The sequence below is a fragment of the Gopherus flavomarginatus genome, chromosome 12 (assembly GCF_025201925.1).
Source record: "Gopherus flavomarginatus isolate rGopFla2 chromosome 12, rGopFla2.mat.asm, whole genome shotgun sequence".
Taxonomy (NCBI): domain Eukaryota; kingdom Metazoa; phylum Chordata; order Testudines; family Testudinidae; genus Gopherus; species Gopherus flavomarginatus.
The window spans coordinates 31,657,943-31,674,888 of NC_066628.1; the positions used below are offsets into that span (position 1 = coordinate 31,657,943).

Here is a 16,946-nt window from a genome sequence, read left to right on the forward strand (position 1 = left end):
GTGGCACTGCAACCCTGTTGCAATGCCCAGAGTAGGGAGCCAGGCCTAGCCCCCCAGGTGAGTCAAGATACACCATTTGGGAAACACTGAAATAGACGACTTTACTTTCTACTTCCCTTAATACAGCAAGTCTACTAACACTAAGGACTGGGTCCTGTTGCAGTGCAGTCAAGGACAAAAAACTCCCATTGACACAGAACAGCATCTAAGGAACATCTGCGATGCAATGAATACAGTAATAATAATAACTGGAGATATACCAATCTCCTACAACTGGAAGGGCCCTTGAAAGGTCATTGAGTCCAGCCCCCTGCCTTCACTAGCAGGACCAATTTTTGCCCCAAATCCATAAGTGGCTCCCTCAAGGAGTGAACTCACAACCCTTGGTTTAGCAGACCAATGCTCAAGCCACTGCACAGAGTTACAAACACCTCAGGAATGGAGGCTGTTCATAACTCTGAAATGTTGTTCATAATGCTGAACAAAACATCATGGTTGTTCTTTCAAAAGTTTACAACTGAACATTGACTTAATACAACTTTGAAACTTTGCTATGCAGAAGAAAATGCTGTTTTTTAAAGTAATTTATATTTAACACAGTACTGTATTGTATTTGGGTTTTTTTGGTTTGTTTCTTGGCTGTGTTGCTGCCTGATTGCGTATTCCCAGTTCCAAATGAGGTGTGTGGTTGACTGGTCAGTTCGTAACTCTGGTGTTTGTAACTCTGAGGTTCTACTATATAGTGAATTTTACACCTGATGCAACTCCCATTGACTATAATGACAGTAGCATCAGATGCTAAATCCACTATGTTAATTACATCGTTGATGTTCCTGAGTTGCTGTCTCTTCATACTGACTACGTATTACCAGCCAAGGCCTCCTCTATCCCTAGTGAGAATGTATTTCTGTAGCTCAAGGCACTCAATCTACTGGCAAGAGTGACAAACTGTCCTATGATGGTCTCCTGCAAGGTGCTGAGCACCCTCACCTCCCATTGAAGTGCTAAGGGCCCACATCCTCTTCAGGATCAGGCCCTCAACGCTTAATTCTGCATCTCTGAAGTCAACAGTCAATTGATCTCACTGATTTCAATGAGAGTTTGATCAGCCCTTGTGGCTGCGCTTCAACAAAGCACTTAAGAACATGCTTACCCCATGGCAGCCCATCCCTATTCAATAAGGCCCTCCAGTTCAGGAATGCAGTCCTGTTCAGGAAAGGCACTTAAGCATATGATTACTTAATTGAGACTTAAGCACATGCTTCAGTGCTGAATTAAGGACTATATTCACACATGCAGCCTCCACTGACACTAATGGGAGCTGTCTCCAAATATCTGGTGGCAGAATGCAACCCAAAATGCTACCAAAATAAGCATGGAACATGATGTCCTTTATCCACCTCCACAGGTTACAATGAAAACGAGTGTGTCTATGATTTGGTAAAATATATTTTATTTGTTCATACAAAGAAATAGTATGAATTATCAGAATTTCATTTTCCTAGAAACATCTTTCTCTGTGTAAAATTAATTTGTGTTGTACATACCACAAAATACTTGATTTACATTTTTTTAATTATTTTAAAAACAAATTGGCTATTCTATAGTACCATGTTACAGACAACACATCGCTAATATCTGTACTGCACTTCTGAATACAGGGCTGAATGAAACTCAGCCATAAATTAATGTTACAATGTGAAAAAAGAAAATCTAACCACACTCTGAGTTTAACGGTTTATCCTTCTTGAAGAAAACAAAACACGTTGATAGCATTGTGTCCATTATTAGAAACCCAGATGCATACTACAGGGAATCCAATCTTGGTTGCCATATTGCTTAGGTAAGGCCTTTTATATTAATTGGTCTCATATAAACTTCATTACAAAGGCTGTTCAGCCAGGATTAGCAATTTGCTTAAGGTATTCAGAGTATCAAACACCATATAATTCTATAATCCAACATGGTTGCCTTATGAAACCATTCAGTACCAAGGTTTGATTATACCAACTAAGCCAACAGCCTGGTGAATTTTGTACAGTTCAGAAAGGCATCAGGAGATCAAAAATTGTTACAAAGAAAGCAATATACAGAGAGATCAGGACACCTAAATCCTCCAGTATATATAAAAAAACCAACCTAAGGAAACAGAGGTGAAATGAAGAAATGGCAAAGTGATAAATACCTGAAGTTTGCCAAGTACTGGAAGAAATGGGATCACATGGTTGGACAATGTTGTCACTTCACCAGAAAGTGATCCTGGTTTCATGACAGCTAAGTGAACAGCTGGAGAGTGACCATGCAGGGCCACCAGAGTGCAAAGCTTAATTCAACACACTGCATAAGTTCTGCATTAGGAAGATGCCAGGATTCAAGTTCTATAATAACTAGTGTCCTAGGATGCTGCTTTATAAGATCTAAAGCTTTTTTCTGCAATCATTCAAGACCCTCAAGCTAGCAGGTCCTTATGGTAAATTGAATATGCTAGTATATTTATCACTCAGTAGTAGAGGTGGACCCCAAGACCTGCAGTCCATGGCGAAAGACTGGGCCCAAAACATACACACATCCAAATGCCCCTTGAGTTTTCATCTCAGTTTTGCAACCCAGGGCTCACTCTGCACTACAGTAATGAAGATGCCACACTCTCTGTTGTGGCTTTTCACAGTATTGGCTAATGTGTTGTTTGGCTGATGAAACTGCCTATGGCAAAACAATACTGTTTCACAGGCGAGATTCACCTTTCCTTGGAGTGGGAAAAGCTCGGAGGAAAAACCAAATCAAAGGTTGCACTACGCTCCAAAACTGACTGAAATTAGACTCTCATTATAGAGCTTGACACTGCAAAGGGATTTGAGAGTGCTCTCATATACTGGTCTTTCTCCTCTCCCACTGACCTGGGTATGGCCCCCTACACCCACATTTCCCAGTGGCACTGATAAATAAGAGAGCTGGGACAGGGGAACCTTTTGACTCTGTATCTACCTTTACTTGTTATGACATTACACTGCTCTCGTAAACAAGTTAAAATTCCCTGTTAGTCATTAGGTTAAACTAAGCACCCCGGGGGTTTGGAATGGGTGCAGATCCATCCACATTTTAAGGAGCAGCATTTTACTGCAAACCTCTTTGTTACAGAGACAGAGGGCTGGCTTCTGCTCTCAGTACCATTAGTGTAAGTGAGATCAGAGCTGGACCCAGCAAGAGCAACATGGGCCTGTTAACTGAATGGTTCAGAAGGAAAGTTATTGCATCTGCACGTCCATCATTAAGCAGCTGTAGTAGACAGCTGTATCGGACAAACAAGAGCAAGGAGGCTGTTAAAGTAAAAGCAACATCTGAGGAATGTTATATGACCACCACCACCACAGCTGGGTATTGTTTAGTAATCTGGTATTATAATGGAGGGGTTGCTGATAGGGGGTGGCCACTGGCGTCTTCAGCCTGGTGCTAAGATACGTTGGTTTCATATGTGTCACCAATATATCAACATAAATCATGTATCTTTTACCCATTTGCTGTTGCTGCAGCATTATACATGCAGTTGTCTAGCATTTTATTACATTGCACATATACTACTTGTTTACTTACACAGTAACATCATAAGGTTTATTTAGCAAATACCTTGCTGCTCCCACTACATGGTATTTATAGACATTCCTGCACACTGTATGAAAGGTGCAATTAATAGCTTGTTTAATCTATATTCAGGGTTAAACTGAAGTCAAAACGAGCCTTGTGTACCCTGTAGTTGCCCTGAAACAATGGTACGGGCCCTGCTTTAATTAATTTCAATGGGAATTGGGATTTTCTGCAGTTACCCTGGTCACTAAGAGGTCCATTTGAGATGGGTGAACCTCAGGCGGTGAGGACAGACACCCAAAGTTTGTGGAGATTATCCATACCACCTAAGCCTACAAAATTTGGCCAGAACTCTAGTGAGAATCAGATTCATTCACTCACTGCTAGCTTCTGCCAGGGCAGTAAATTCTGCAAGAATAGCTATTCTGGGGGTGGGTCAACATTTCTGGTTCCACTCCTGGCCTGACAGCAGAAACTTCAGGGAGCAGAAACGCTCCTCTGAACAGCTCAGCTCCTCAAAAAGTGTTTGGCTCAAACTACAGGCAAAATGTTGGGTTCTTATTTTAACTGGTTGTCCCATCCTTGCTTATGTATTTAAATGATCAACGGTTACACCTCTGAGTAAAGAGCAGTCTGGACTAATAACAGAGCCCTGTGTGATTCAAGGTCTTATTTTCCAAGTATTTAGGGTGAACGTACTGCATGTGAAATGAGAGACCAGTGGCAGTAGATGCAGGCAACTACCATGCAAGTGTCCCTAAGTAGTTCTACAGATTCATCTGAATCCTGCCTGGTAACATCCCCTTCCAATTCCAGGTAGAGGCCGGTTCTGGACAGAGATTCTTGATGAAGTATTAGACCAAAATGTAAGGTGGACAAGACAACATACAAGGAGAATAAGGCTGAAGCCCGCCCCCCCCCACCACCTCACCCATCCCCACACAGTCATTGCACTGGTGACCTACCTCAGATCCCCAGCTGTGCATGGACTCACTGTGTCCCCTACCCACGCCTTGGGGGACACTAAATCAGTGACAGACTCATACCATGGCTTTTGCTAATGGCTCCTGTGATTCTATTGATTTCTTTGGTGTGTCAAAGCAGATGCTTTGCCTGCACATTCAACTCTAGTGCGTTTTAAAATGGGTTCCGTATAAGGTGAGTGTATACATGTAGAAGCTGAAGTGCATTTACTACGGCATAGTTACACCCAGTACTAAGCATTTCACATCTTTAATAAGAATAATAAAAAGTTTTAAAAAATGCATAGAGTCCCCACCCAGGAAACCTGTTTGGGCCAGTAGGGGGAGATTCTCCTTGTTTAAAAAACAAAACAAAACAAAACACCAGAGTGATAAGACTGCTCCTCCTTACAGCAAAATCTCATGCTACAGGTGCTCCTTTTGCTCTTTTCCAAAGGAGCACCTTATGTACCAAGCAACACTTGGTGAAACAGAAGCAAGCAGAAGTCTCCCAGCAGCAGTATGGCTGGGGAGTGTGGATACTGACGGATTTTGCACATTATAACGTCTCTGTAAAGCAGCTGCTGTGTTGGGCATAAGCATCTGAGCTTTAAAAAGCAGCACAGCCTCTCCCTCCCCCACTGTTATTCAGAAGGCAGGTAGGAACCTCTCTCATGCAAAAGGTAGGGGAACAGATACTAGGGAGTTAGAAGATGACAAGTAAATGTTTATAAATGCGTAATACCCGTAACGAAAATAAAATTGTGCTTTTCCCCCCCCTTCCCCTTCCTTTTTAATACTAATTTCCTCTCAGTAAATGGAAACACCATCATTTACAAACCAAACAAAATAAAAAGACCAATATTAGAATTAAACATCATGGAATGTTTAAAAAAAAAGGTTAGGGGCTAATATTCTAGACAGTGTGGTTAGGCAGCTTAGTGAATTAATTACTTAAAAATTAAAAATAAATTATTATAAAATAGATTTCTGTACATTTTACATACACACATCTATAGAAGCAAGCTGCACCATGGGGTAATTACAAGGAGACACTGTTGTGCCAGCCTCAGTCCCAGCCGAAGTCATGCCCAGTCATCTGGTAGAATTTCATGTTGAAAGGCCTGTAGAACTCCCGCAGTCTCTGCACCACCTCTCTGTCTATATTGGGGTGGGTCCTGCCTTTCGTTTTCCCCAGGCAGTGGGGTTTGCTGCTGCCTTCAGCTTTCTTCAGGCAGGGGAAGCCCTTGGTTTTGTTGAAGTAGAAGTGTTTGTCCGTGATGATCCTCTTAAGGCCCAGAAAGTCCTGGACCCTGCCCAGCTCCCCGGCAGGGTCGCTGATCAGCCTCTCCCCGCTGACGAAGAGGATCTGCCCGATGGGGAAGTAGAGGAGCCAGTTCTCCAGGTGCTTGGCGTAGATGCCGATCTGGATGGCACTCCACGAGGTGTCGATCAGGCCTGTAGTCCTGTTTTTGAAGGTCAGGCTCTCAAAGGTGGGGATATCAGGCTTCTTTGAGAGAGTCTGCGTGTAATCAGAGATGGCTCGGGTCACGGGATCCCGCACCACCACGATGAGCTTGGTGCCCTTCGACATGGCGGAGATTCGAGCAGGTGCTTCCTTAGTGACAAAGTAGCTGGGAGTTTTCTCCATGGTGATCTGCCCATCCAGGGTTCTGGGCATCAGGTCTCTACCAAGAAAACAAATGTACTGGTTAGGACAGCAGGATAACTCATCCCTTGCAATGCAACCTTTATGGGCCCTGCTACCAGCATAAGTCCTATTTGCGTGACTTGCAAATACATAAAGTATTCAGGCACGAGGTTAGACTCCTGGCAATTATACCACAGTAGTGATTCATGCTCTGTGTTTGGCTTGCTTTAAAGAGGCTAGTCCACCTCCATGGGGTGTGAATTAGCTGCAGCCTTGAAACTACATCAGTTCAGCAAAATGGAATTGAAATATATTCATCAGAAAAAGCTAAAGCACAAAGAAAGGAATCATTCACCCTTGGGTGCTATGCAGATTGCCTGGCTCAAAGGAAAATCCTATTTCCCTATTACTTTGCTTTTGTAAAGGTTACTGGGCTTAATTTCTAATGGGAAACCCATTGCTCATCTCTTTTGTAACACTACACTGGGAAGTTTTCTAATGTGCATCACAAAAGAGACCACAGCTTCCTTGTGAAGCATAAAGCATGTACAATTGCGTGCAATGCAGCAAGTTGAACGAACAACTGCACACTGACTTGTCAACATCAGGTCCACCATGTGTACTCAGGGGAAGAGGCCTTTTAAAGTCTCAATTCTCTTTTCCTCTAGACCCCCTGAAAGTGCACGATTGTCTCCTATAATACTTGTACAGCACCTAACACAACAGGGTCCTGGTCCACAACACACAAATAATAAAAAACATCAACTCCTGTTGACTTCAGTGGGAGCCATGATCATGAACCCAAGGCAAAAACTTGAGCCTTGTGTTTTAATATCACGTAATGTGAATGTATAACAGCAAGAAAATCCTTAGCCTAGGACAATAGCTTCTGTGCGCTTTGGCTAGTAATTGTTTGTATAAATTATACCCATTCCTAGAATACTTAACTCCTTGATGCCATGTATCAAATCCACTGTAACTTGTGTCCTACTAATAGAAAATACAAGTGAAAAAATAGATCTCTTCAAAAGGCAGTATCCCACATACCTCTTAGACATTCCGCCCACTAAGTTCAAACATATTGAAACATTGTAAGGAAGGAGCACTAGGGCTCTGTAATTTAACATGCCAAATGTTTTCACATCTATGTGCTCCTCTTTCATTATAGGCAAGATTTGCTTAGGCGCACTCCAGAAAACCCATGCCACTTAAGCCCACAGTAGGTCTGTGCAAAGTGGCAAGAGGCAAAACCTCTGTGGGAGGGCAGCTCGTCTTTGCCGTTACTGGGTGCTGTGGGAAAGGTTTCCGAGCCAGCTTTCCATAGGTCAGCATGTAGGGCAATGATGGGGCAGGCCAGTGGAAATGCTGTCAGATCCATGTTTAAATGGATGTCGTGTCAGACCATGCAAGCCGCCAGTGGAAGTGGATTTCACCTCTCCCAGGCCCTTGCGTTTCACCCACAGCAAGGCCTAACTCCACATGCTTCATACAGGTGCAGTGCTTTTTACTCATCGCATGCCATGCCTGATCACTGGTGCCAGATGGAACCTGTACTACTCTATCAAATTCCCAGGGTGAGTGAGTCTCCAAAAAACCACTCTGCCAGGTAGAAGAGGGATTTTCAGGAGAAGCTGCTCTCCAACTGGCGAATCCCACAAAAGGTCTGTTTCCTAAGCCAATCGCAAAACATAGCAGGCCAATAATGGCCCAGTAAACAACTACTGAATCTCACCAGAGCTGAGGCTGAATTTGACAGGCCACTTGTTCACCAGTGTCTGTTTTTTTGAGAAAACTGAACCTGATCTCCATAGCCTGTGCTGGCTGTCTCCTGGCTTAAGATATTGGTTTTGACTTATGAAGCCCCTACTGGCCTGGGAGCTACCTATCTAGGAGATGGTTCACCCCTGCGACCTATTGCAGCAGCTGCGGTTGGCGGAGATGCCTACGTTGAAGCCACTTTGGAAGTAGAAAGAGGAGTCTGTTAGTGTGCTGGACCTTGGGAACTCCCTTCTTCCCCAGGTTTGAGAGAGCCAGAGCTCATTAGCCTTCCAGGCATGGTAGAAGGCCTGCTTTTTCTCCCTGGAGGAGATAAGTAGCCTCCATCTCTTGCTGTCTTCAAGACTGGATGCTTTTCTGGAAGAGATGCTCTAGCCAAGCAAGTTATTGGGCTCAACACAGAGTAACTGGGTGAAATTTAAGGGCCGGTGTTACAAGGAGGATAGACTAGATGATCTAATGGTCCCTGCTGGCCTTAAACTCTGCAAATCTAGGAAGGGCTGGGCAGTGGTGGTGTGTAGAACTCTTGGATTGCACAGGAGGGGGAAGTAGAAGGAATCTATTTTTATTATATTTATGGTGTTGCTCAGTCAGTTGATCCAATCAGAGAGGAAGTGACAGGGGTGTTTATTTAGTTTTCTAAAAGAACATCCAGGGCACCAACAACACTGGACAAATGCTCCATTACGCTTTGTAAAAATCCAAAAATAAATAACTAATAAATCGCCTCTGGCAGGTACAGCAATTAAATCCACAGGCCTTTGGGATACTGGAAAAGAGGGATTCACTGGGAGAAGAATCAAATCTCATGGTCTAGTGGCCTTCTACCTTTACAGACTTACATCCACCTCCCAATAGACTTACAAAAGAGCCACAACTGGCCAGAACCAGAATTCATGTGAAGTGCTGCTGACACACTTTAGCTCCTGTTGGCTTCAGAGTGAGCTGAGGGTGCTCAGTTCCTTACAGGATTAGCTCAAGAGAGTTTCAAAGCAAAGTTGTCTGGGCTCCCTCTACTGGATCTGCAGTGGCATTTTGTGGAAAGATGGTGTTCCTAGAGCTATGAACTTCCCTGATGAAATTCTGGCACAGGTACAATAGCAGCAGCCAAATAGATTCACAATGTGCCTTTCTCTGCATGTAAAAAACCCAAAGTCTGTTCTTTGCCAGTGAAGAAGAATAAAACTGGTAGGGAGAGAAATGTGATTGTCAAGCTTTTCAGAAGGTATTCCAGGCAAAGAAGAGTAAGAATAAAGACCCTCTTAACATGCATTAGAGTTGTTGAAAGTGCCACCAGGATCTAGTTCCAAAGCAAAGCTTTCCTACTATGCGCTGACACTCTGTTGTATACTGGTAGTGTCCCAAGACCACCAACAGAATCACAGGGAATGTCTCACAGGGTCTGCCTTGTTTTAAAAGGCAGCATACAAAGCAAAAAGAACAATGGCATTTGATGGACAATGAAGCCTGTTGAGACTAAGATGGGTTTGAACATTGGATTAAAACAGCCTCATGCTTTAGGAAAATTAAGATCTGTATCTAGGTCCAACTTTGATGTTCTGGCCCATCTCTAGCAGAGATCTACATATGGGTCTTCCATGCTTTCCTAAACAGGAGAGTAGTTGGCTTGCTTGAGACTAAACAGGGGAAGAATCAAAGTCACAGGACTACAGGTTTACCAGATGGCCTGAGATTTACACAGGTGGAGAAGTAGCTAATGCTTGTTGATACCTAGCTTAACTAATAATAGATCATGATGATTCTGAGGTGAGCCACCATCTGATTCATGGGTATATACAAAGGGCAAACTGGTTTCATCATGGCACTAAGGGACCAATCCCTACACACACTGAAGTCCACAATGAAACTCTTGTTGGCTTTGGTGCAAGTAGGAGTTGGCCCAAGTCGTACAGCCTAGTCGCTCTGAAAGGGACTGATCCCAGAGCTGCAGGAGCAGCAAGAGCAAACTAAATCAGTGGAGAAGCATCACTGGAGATAAGACAATCAGAAGAAGAGACAGTGGTCAGAAGAACTGCTGTAGCGGATACGTGTTGGCAGGCTGCAACCCATCAGGATGAAAGAAGGGGAATCTAACTTTGCCCCACTATTGCTGATCTGCTGTGCATAAAGGCTAAAGAGGATAATGTGCTGCCTGGATGGCTCTGTAATGTATTCTACGACTACTCCTCATTTCTAATACACAGGTGCAGCTCTTGGAGACTATAGGGTCCTGCCTTGACTTGCAGAAGATGTACATCCAAGTTAAAGATCTGGGTAGCTTCAATCTGCTCTGTTTTGTGCAAATGGGTGTTGCTCCTGATAAACTGTTAACACAGGGGGAGATAATGAAAGGGGAGTTAGCCATTGGCAACCTTAATACCCTTTTACACCCTTGACAACCTCTCCCATACTCTTTGGTTGGGCAAGGTTTGGGTGCCCGATGCTTTCGGAAAGCTAACAAGCCCCACCCTTGGCAGTTCCCAGCCACCCCTCATACAAACACCACAGCACACTGGGCCAGACCCTCAGCTGGTAGAAGGTTGAATAGGTCCATTGACTTCAGTGGATCTATGGCAACTGACACCAACCAAGGATTTGGCCCTTAAAACTTCCATGGAAGAGAGTCTTGGCAAAGCCATGAAGTGGCTGTGTGAGCAGAGAGATCAATTTTCCACAGGCAGAGCAGAGCACCTAACTCTGAGCTCTTAACGTGTCAGGGAAGATAGAATTAAAAAAGCTTTTCCTGTAATGAATATTTGTTCAGCAAAGCTTCACCCATCGTAGGCGAAGTGATGGGCTTACCCTCAAGACGGATTGGCCTACTTTACCTATCAACCACTTAGATTAATGTAAGAATGAATAAAGAGAGCCTAACCGCTCTAATCCCCAGGCCCTTTGCAGGCCCCAATCTTTATTAATAAAGCAAGTGCACACAAATGCTTAAAACAAAACAAAAAAACACCCTCTGCGAAACTGCAGCATTTTAAAACACAGATTCTTCCAATCTGAAAGATGGAAAGAGATACATTTACGAAGTCGCAATGACAGGTGGCCACGTGGTAATCCAATCCTTGACACCTAATGCCCTTCGTGGCAGCTTTTTGTCCGCACAAAGGGACTCTGAACTAATCTGTTGACACTTTTCAATAAAGAATATCCAGAGAGGCTATTGTCAGTAGGAGGAGGTGGGTGGATGAGGGAAGGCTTACAAACTGTTGAGCTGTTATTTGTTTGTATCGAGTCGGCAGGTACAAGAGACCTACGTTTGCAAGAGAGACAAAAGCTTTCCCCGAGGGTAGCAAGGGGGTATGTGACTGACTAGCTATACCGATGGAACAGAAGCATGTCAGGGCTGGTGTAGTGATCCTTCCTGCGCCTATTCCCTGGGAGGGGGGGAAACAAACCATAAATGTAAGAAAGTTGGGTGTGTTGGGGTCGAGGAGGATGGGTGGAAAGCTAAACCTGACTAGAAAAAACATTTCTGAATCTAGGCAGCATGCAGAGCCCAGTTTGCGAAACATGTGGCACGAATTCTATCCAATACAATTATCGCCCAAGTGGTTCTTAGGCTACGCCTTCACTACCCGCCATATCGGCAGGTAGCAATCGATCCCCGAACGTGCTTATATCGATTTCGGAACTCCATCAACCTGAACAGAGTTGTGGATTCGACACGCGGAGCCGCGGACATCGATCCCGCGCCGTGACAACAGTGAGTAATTCGATCTTAGATACTTCTACTTCAGCTACGTTATTCACGCAGCTGAAGTTGTGTATCTGAGATAGATTTTCCCCGTAGTGTAGACCAGCCCTTATTGTCAGGAATCTGATCTGGAGGTGTATCACAAACATCCACAGCATGGCAGATTTTAGCTTTAAGAGTGTCTCCTCCCCTCCTGCATATGTCCATAGAGATTGTATTCACCTCTGGCAAAGTCTGAGATGAGCATTTCATTTTAGCCCACTATTTCTGGCTGATCATCTCCCATGTCATATTTACACTGTACAAATATTGTTTTCCTGCCTATGTAGGTTTCTATCCATAAAGCCACATTATGCACGGGGCAGGTTTTCTGCAGTATTTCGGACATGCTATGAGAGTGGAAACTGAGTAAGCATCTTTCTGGGGTTGCCAATGGGGCAAGACAGCTGCAGTGGGTGCAGAACTAGAGGTGCAGTGGGTGCAGAACTCCTCCTGCTCCTATGCCTCTCTTTCTGAAGCCTCTGGCACAGAGACCTATTGGGGCACGTCAGAGAGGGACGAAGGAGTAGACAAAGTGGGATGTGCTTCTGCAATTGTCAGAGGAGACCTTCCAACTGGAAAGCAGCATATAACCCAACCCCAGACACTTCTGCTTGAGACAGCTTTGAGCATGGGCTTGGGAGAAAAGAACTTCTGTATTCTAATTCCAGCTCTGTTCCAGGTGACCTTGGTCAATCACCTCCCTGCTCTGTGCCTCAGTTTCCCAAAACAAGGATTATAATGCCTGTCTCATGGAGGTAGAGGGGTGAGATGAGACAGGGTTGTATTTTGAGTAGTTTGAAGATGAAGAGAACTATTTAAATATTATTTGGATAAGCATGAATGGCTCAGATCTTCAAAAGGTATTTAGGTGCCTAATTACCATTTAGTACAATGGGAGTTAGGTCCCTAGCTACCTGTGAGGATCTGGGTCTAAATGCCTGGATGCTTATCTAAACCTCTTGAGCCTGTAAGACTGGGCAGGAAATCATGCTCTCTTGCAAAATTTACAGCTCTCCCCGCTTCAGCTCAGGCTACAGCCTGAATGAGAATGACCTTTTTGTGCTGTATTTCCAGACTTCTCCTCCAGCTGTTCCCTGGAAGGAAGAGACCGAGGCCAAAGGGAAATAAAAAATAAAGAGAATCAGCAAATTATTTTGGGCTTCAACAACATTCAGTTCAGGTTCAGGCCTGTAATCCAGATTCATTTGCCTGTCTACACTGCAGGCCAGATTCAGAATACCCAGGCAGGTTTTGCTTAATTTTTAGTGATGGAAGACATGACAAATGTGTAAAAAAAAGCAGACCCAATATACAGTGATCTGATATTTCCTATGGAAGGTGCTCAGGCACCCTGATGGACTGTCTAAAAACCCAACTAGATTAGACTGAAGGTTCGTGTGCTCAGCAAAATCCACTGCACCCACTTCCAACCAAAGGCTTCAGAAGACCAGCTGAGATGCACAGAACATCTGAACTTCAGACGTCATTTATGACAAGAGAAAGGCTGGCCTTGAGGTGGCTAAAATCAGCCTGAACATAACACTTCCTAAAGCTGCAGTGTAGATCTGTACAGCATCTGTAGCCTTAAATGGTGAGGGAGGGACACAAAGACACCTGACAAACCAAAGCACCCAAAGTTACAGGCTGCTTTTGAAAAGCTGGGCCTTAACCTCTCTATGTGGATAATACTTCCCTAGCTCCTGGGTCGTGTTGCCAGGACAAACTGGTTACTGTTTGGTAAGTGCACAGATACTACAGAGATGAACGGAGAGCAGGAAACCCCTGAAATAAAGCTCTTCTCCTCATCCTCCTTTGCAGGGCTGCAGTGGGGAAAGGTAGAGTTGTGGGGTACTCCTGTTAGGGATTTATAGAGCACTAGCCAGCGTTGTCCCTAGGTGATGACAACAGCAAGGAGGTGTGAGGCAAATAAAAATGGTCTGTGTTCTCAGCTTACTAGGGTTTGGTCACTTGTATTTTTTGCTTTGTTCCTATCCTTTATGACACAATGAACCACTCCACGTTAACGAACTAGGCTGCAGGTGCAACAGAGGGTTCTGTAAGGAAACAACCTTTCAAAGCCTGAAGCTGAATTCTGTCTCCAGCAGGGAAGTGAGGGAAAGGTTTTGGAGTTTGACAGCATTCTTTCTTGTGCCTTACATTAACCAAATCAGGGCCACCACTATCCTCTGCTTGGAACTGGTGGGCAAAGGGAGGATTGAGACAGTGCTCTAGAACTGCTGTCATCTTAACGGAGGCATATTATTTTGGAAGCAAAAATAAACTCCTTACATGCTCCAGTTTCACATACCAAGTTATCTTCGCCCATTGGGAAATTAAATGAGCTCCTCCCAGCTTCCTTCATTTGCATTATGAATATTTCTTTAAGTGAAACACTCTTTAAAGGTTCGGTTCCATTCTCTCCCTGCACTGATAGCTCTCGTGGCCAAGGGAAAACAGAAGTAGTTTTAGAGGGCCATCAGGAATATAAATTTAGCTCAGAAGAGCATGTTCAACAGAGGGCCCGGGAAAGATTTGGAGACACTGTGAAAGGGGAGTGGGGGGGGGGAGATATCCCCATTGCTGGCACCAAGCAGCTTTGCTTTACATTTCATCCACTTTGCCAGGGCGATAACCAGTTGTTCCTAGTCTCCAAGATAGCCGGCTGCTGACAGGAAGTGGGAGAAATTTACAACAGTTATCAACCGAGCTGAGGGCTAGATTAAAAAAAAGCTGTAACAGGGCCCAATAGACAGGAGAGCACTGGGAAAAACAACAAAAAAAAAAAAAAAACTTGGAAGCTGAAAATATCCAATGCAGCAAGACAGCTTAATACCAGCCTGTGTCTTTAAAATGCAGTATCAGTCTCTTGTTTGCTGCACACTTTATTGCAGGTAGGTCATTTGCCAGCTTCTGTAGAGAACGAACCAAGACTATTCTCATATAACCCTGGCTGCAGCTTGCAAGCAGAGACCCCATCCTTCCAACTCACCCTGATTTAAATGACAGCAGAAGATACTCAGCACCCTGCAGGAGCCAGCCCCAGTCTCTAGCTAATTTGGATGCTAAGGGAGAGGGCCAAAGCACAAGAGCTGAGAGTCATACTGAAACACATACTCCTGGGTTTCTCTTAGCCCTACTCCACCCTCCTGCAGCTGGGATTGGGCTGATCCAGCATGGTGCTGAAGGTGCTCAGCAGCTTGCAAGACTAGGCACAGCTTCACTGCAATGTCCAGTGTTAAAGGGAGTTTTGAAGGACTTCATGGGAAGAGGCAGGAGCTGAAGAGTACCTACCAGTGATGCAATAAAGACTGTTTACTGCCAAGTTTAAACTTCTGGCACATGGCTTGAATCATGATTGTTTCTGACATCACAAGTAAGTTCTGAATGAGCTAAGCGGCTTCAAGACAGACTCCAATGTCACGGAAAGATGGTCTGGGCTGAGCATGGCTTGAGGGGAGGGGGAGGAAATCACAAAGGAGTTTGCAGGGGGAGTTTTGAAAATCCTATGAGAAGTGTTCCTCCATCCCACCACAAGCTGTGGAAAGGAAGCTACATGAAACGTGAAGTTATTTCACTGGCCGCACCAAACTACACTTAAGTTTTAATGGCAGCTCTTTCCTCCAGCTCAAGATTAAAATAATTAGATCCTAGAAATCTGGAAGAAATATGGTTCTAAAGCAAGAACCTGACAAGCCCTGGGAATGTTAAAGTGTTTTAATTGTATCACAGAGGCTGCCATCCACACAGAGGTCCCTTGGCTTTGGAATTATCACTTGGCTTTTATTCAGCTCTCTCACAGCAGTGGATGGGGTCGGGGGAAGATATTGATAAAACCCCATTTAAAACCCTGGCTCTGCTTTGTTTGGTTGGGGAGGAGAGGATTTTTTCAAGAATATATCTTTTTCACATGAAATAAACTGTGGGTTTGCCCCCTCCCAACGTTGCACCCAGGGCCCTGGCGGTAGCGCTAGCACCTCCGCCCCACAGCACAGGCCACATGAGCTCCTTCATCTCAAGTGGGAGCCCATTGTTTGGGTTGGCAAATTACACAAGAAAACCCAGAGTGACTGAACCAACCTGTGCAGTTTTGGAAGGGGTGTAAGTCGACGCCACGCTGTCAAACGCATGCCTAGTGGGCAAGGAGCCCAGGCTGATGGGGCAGAGGGCTCACTGGTACCTTTGTTCCAGGTGGCACCCCCGGGGGGGGGGGGAAGACCCATCACAGGAGGCTGTTCCAGAACCTCGCTCCTTTGATGGTTACAAACCTAGTTGTTAGCCTCCATGTATTAACGGCCTGTGATTTAACCCCTAGACCATGTCTCCACAGTCAGACTATATTCCAGACCAAATGTATGTTTAAAGATATAGACAATTTACTGCATCCCTGGCTCTTTGAAAGATCCAATCTGCCACCTGCTTTTTGCCCTAGCATTGGCCAATTTTAATTCACACTTCGTTATTCTGGTGCAAGTTTCTGGGTCGGTTAGCCATTACTGTCTCCTGGCTTCCTTTGGAGCTTACGCAGGTGACGAGGCCAATGACAAGAGGGTTAAGGAAAGGAGTTGCTGATTGCCTTTTGAACAGAGGAGACCTGTGCACTTGGAAACCACTGTTGGCTCAGTAGGACTTACCCTGTGCCACCCCTTCTCCTCCTCACCCCAGCAGATTAAATGTGCCAAGCATTTCTTAACTCGAAAGGGACATCAACCCCTTTTAGAGACGCTAGGGAGGAAGTGACACGGCTAGGCTTCAAAAACAGCAGCAACTTGACAAGCACATCAGGTGAGAGGAGCACACTGGGCTCATTCTGCAGGGACATGAATGTGGTATTAGAGAGACATTGTTTAACTTGCACAACTGCCTTAGAATCATAGGACTGGAAGGGACCTCAAGAGGTCATCTAGTCCAGTCCCCTGCACTCGTGGCAGGAGTAAGTATTATATGCTTAATATGCACCGTGTTTGTTATTAGGCGCCAGAGCTGGACTCCCAAGGCCTTAAATAACACGGGATCCCAACATCCCTGAACTCAGGGTGGGGCGAGGGGGGTCTGGGGAAAAGGCATCTCTGACACCCTAACAAGAATGCGCCAGTGGTACAGCCTTTTTTAATTAGAGCTTGTGTTTGAGTTCACACTAGCACTGGGATCTGTTCTGAAAGCAAGATCTCAGCTCTGCAGATGGAGCCAGTCTCTACCAATCTAGAAGTTTCTTTTCCCATCCCCACCTCTT

The 16,946-nt window shown here is 44.7% G+C and overlaps 1 protein-coding gene across 1 annotated transcript in view; it reads right to left on the reverse strand.

Annotated features, from left to right (window-relative positions):
- Positions 1-1,508: 1,508 nt before the first annotated feature.
- The window catches only part of HS3ST3B1 (heparan sulfate-glucosamine 3-sulfotransferase 3B1), a 44,880-nt gene continuing 29,442 nt past the window's right edge, over positions 1,509-16,946 (reverse strand). The window contains exon 2 of the mRNA XM_050919378.1: positions 1,509-6,232. Within this exon, the coding sequence (XP_050775335.1) occupies positions 5,614-6,232 (619 nt within the window). The 3' untranslated portion in view covers positions 1,509-5,613. The remainder of the gene's footprint in view (positions 6,233-16,946) is intronic.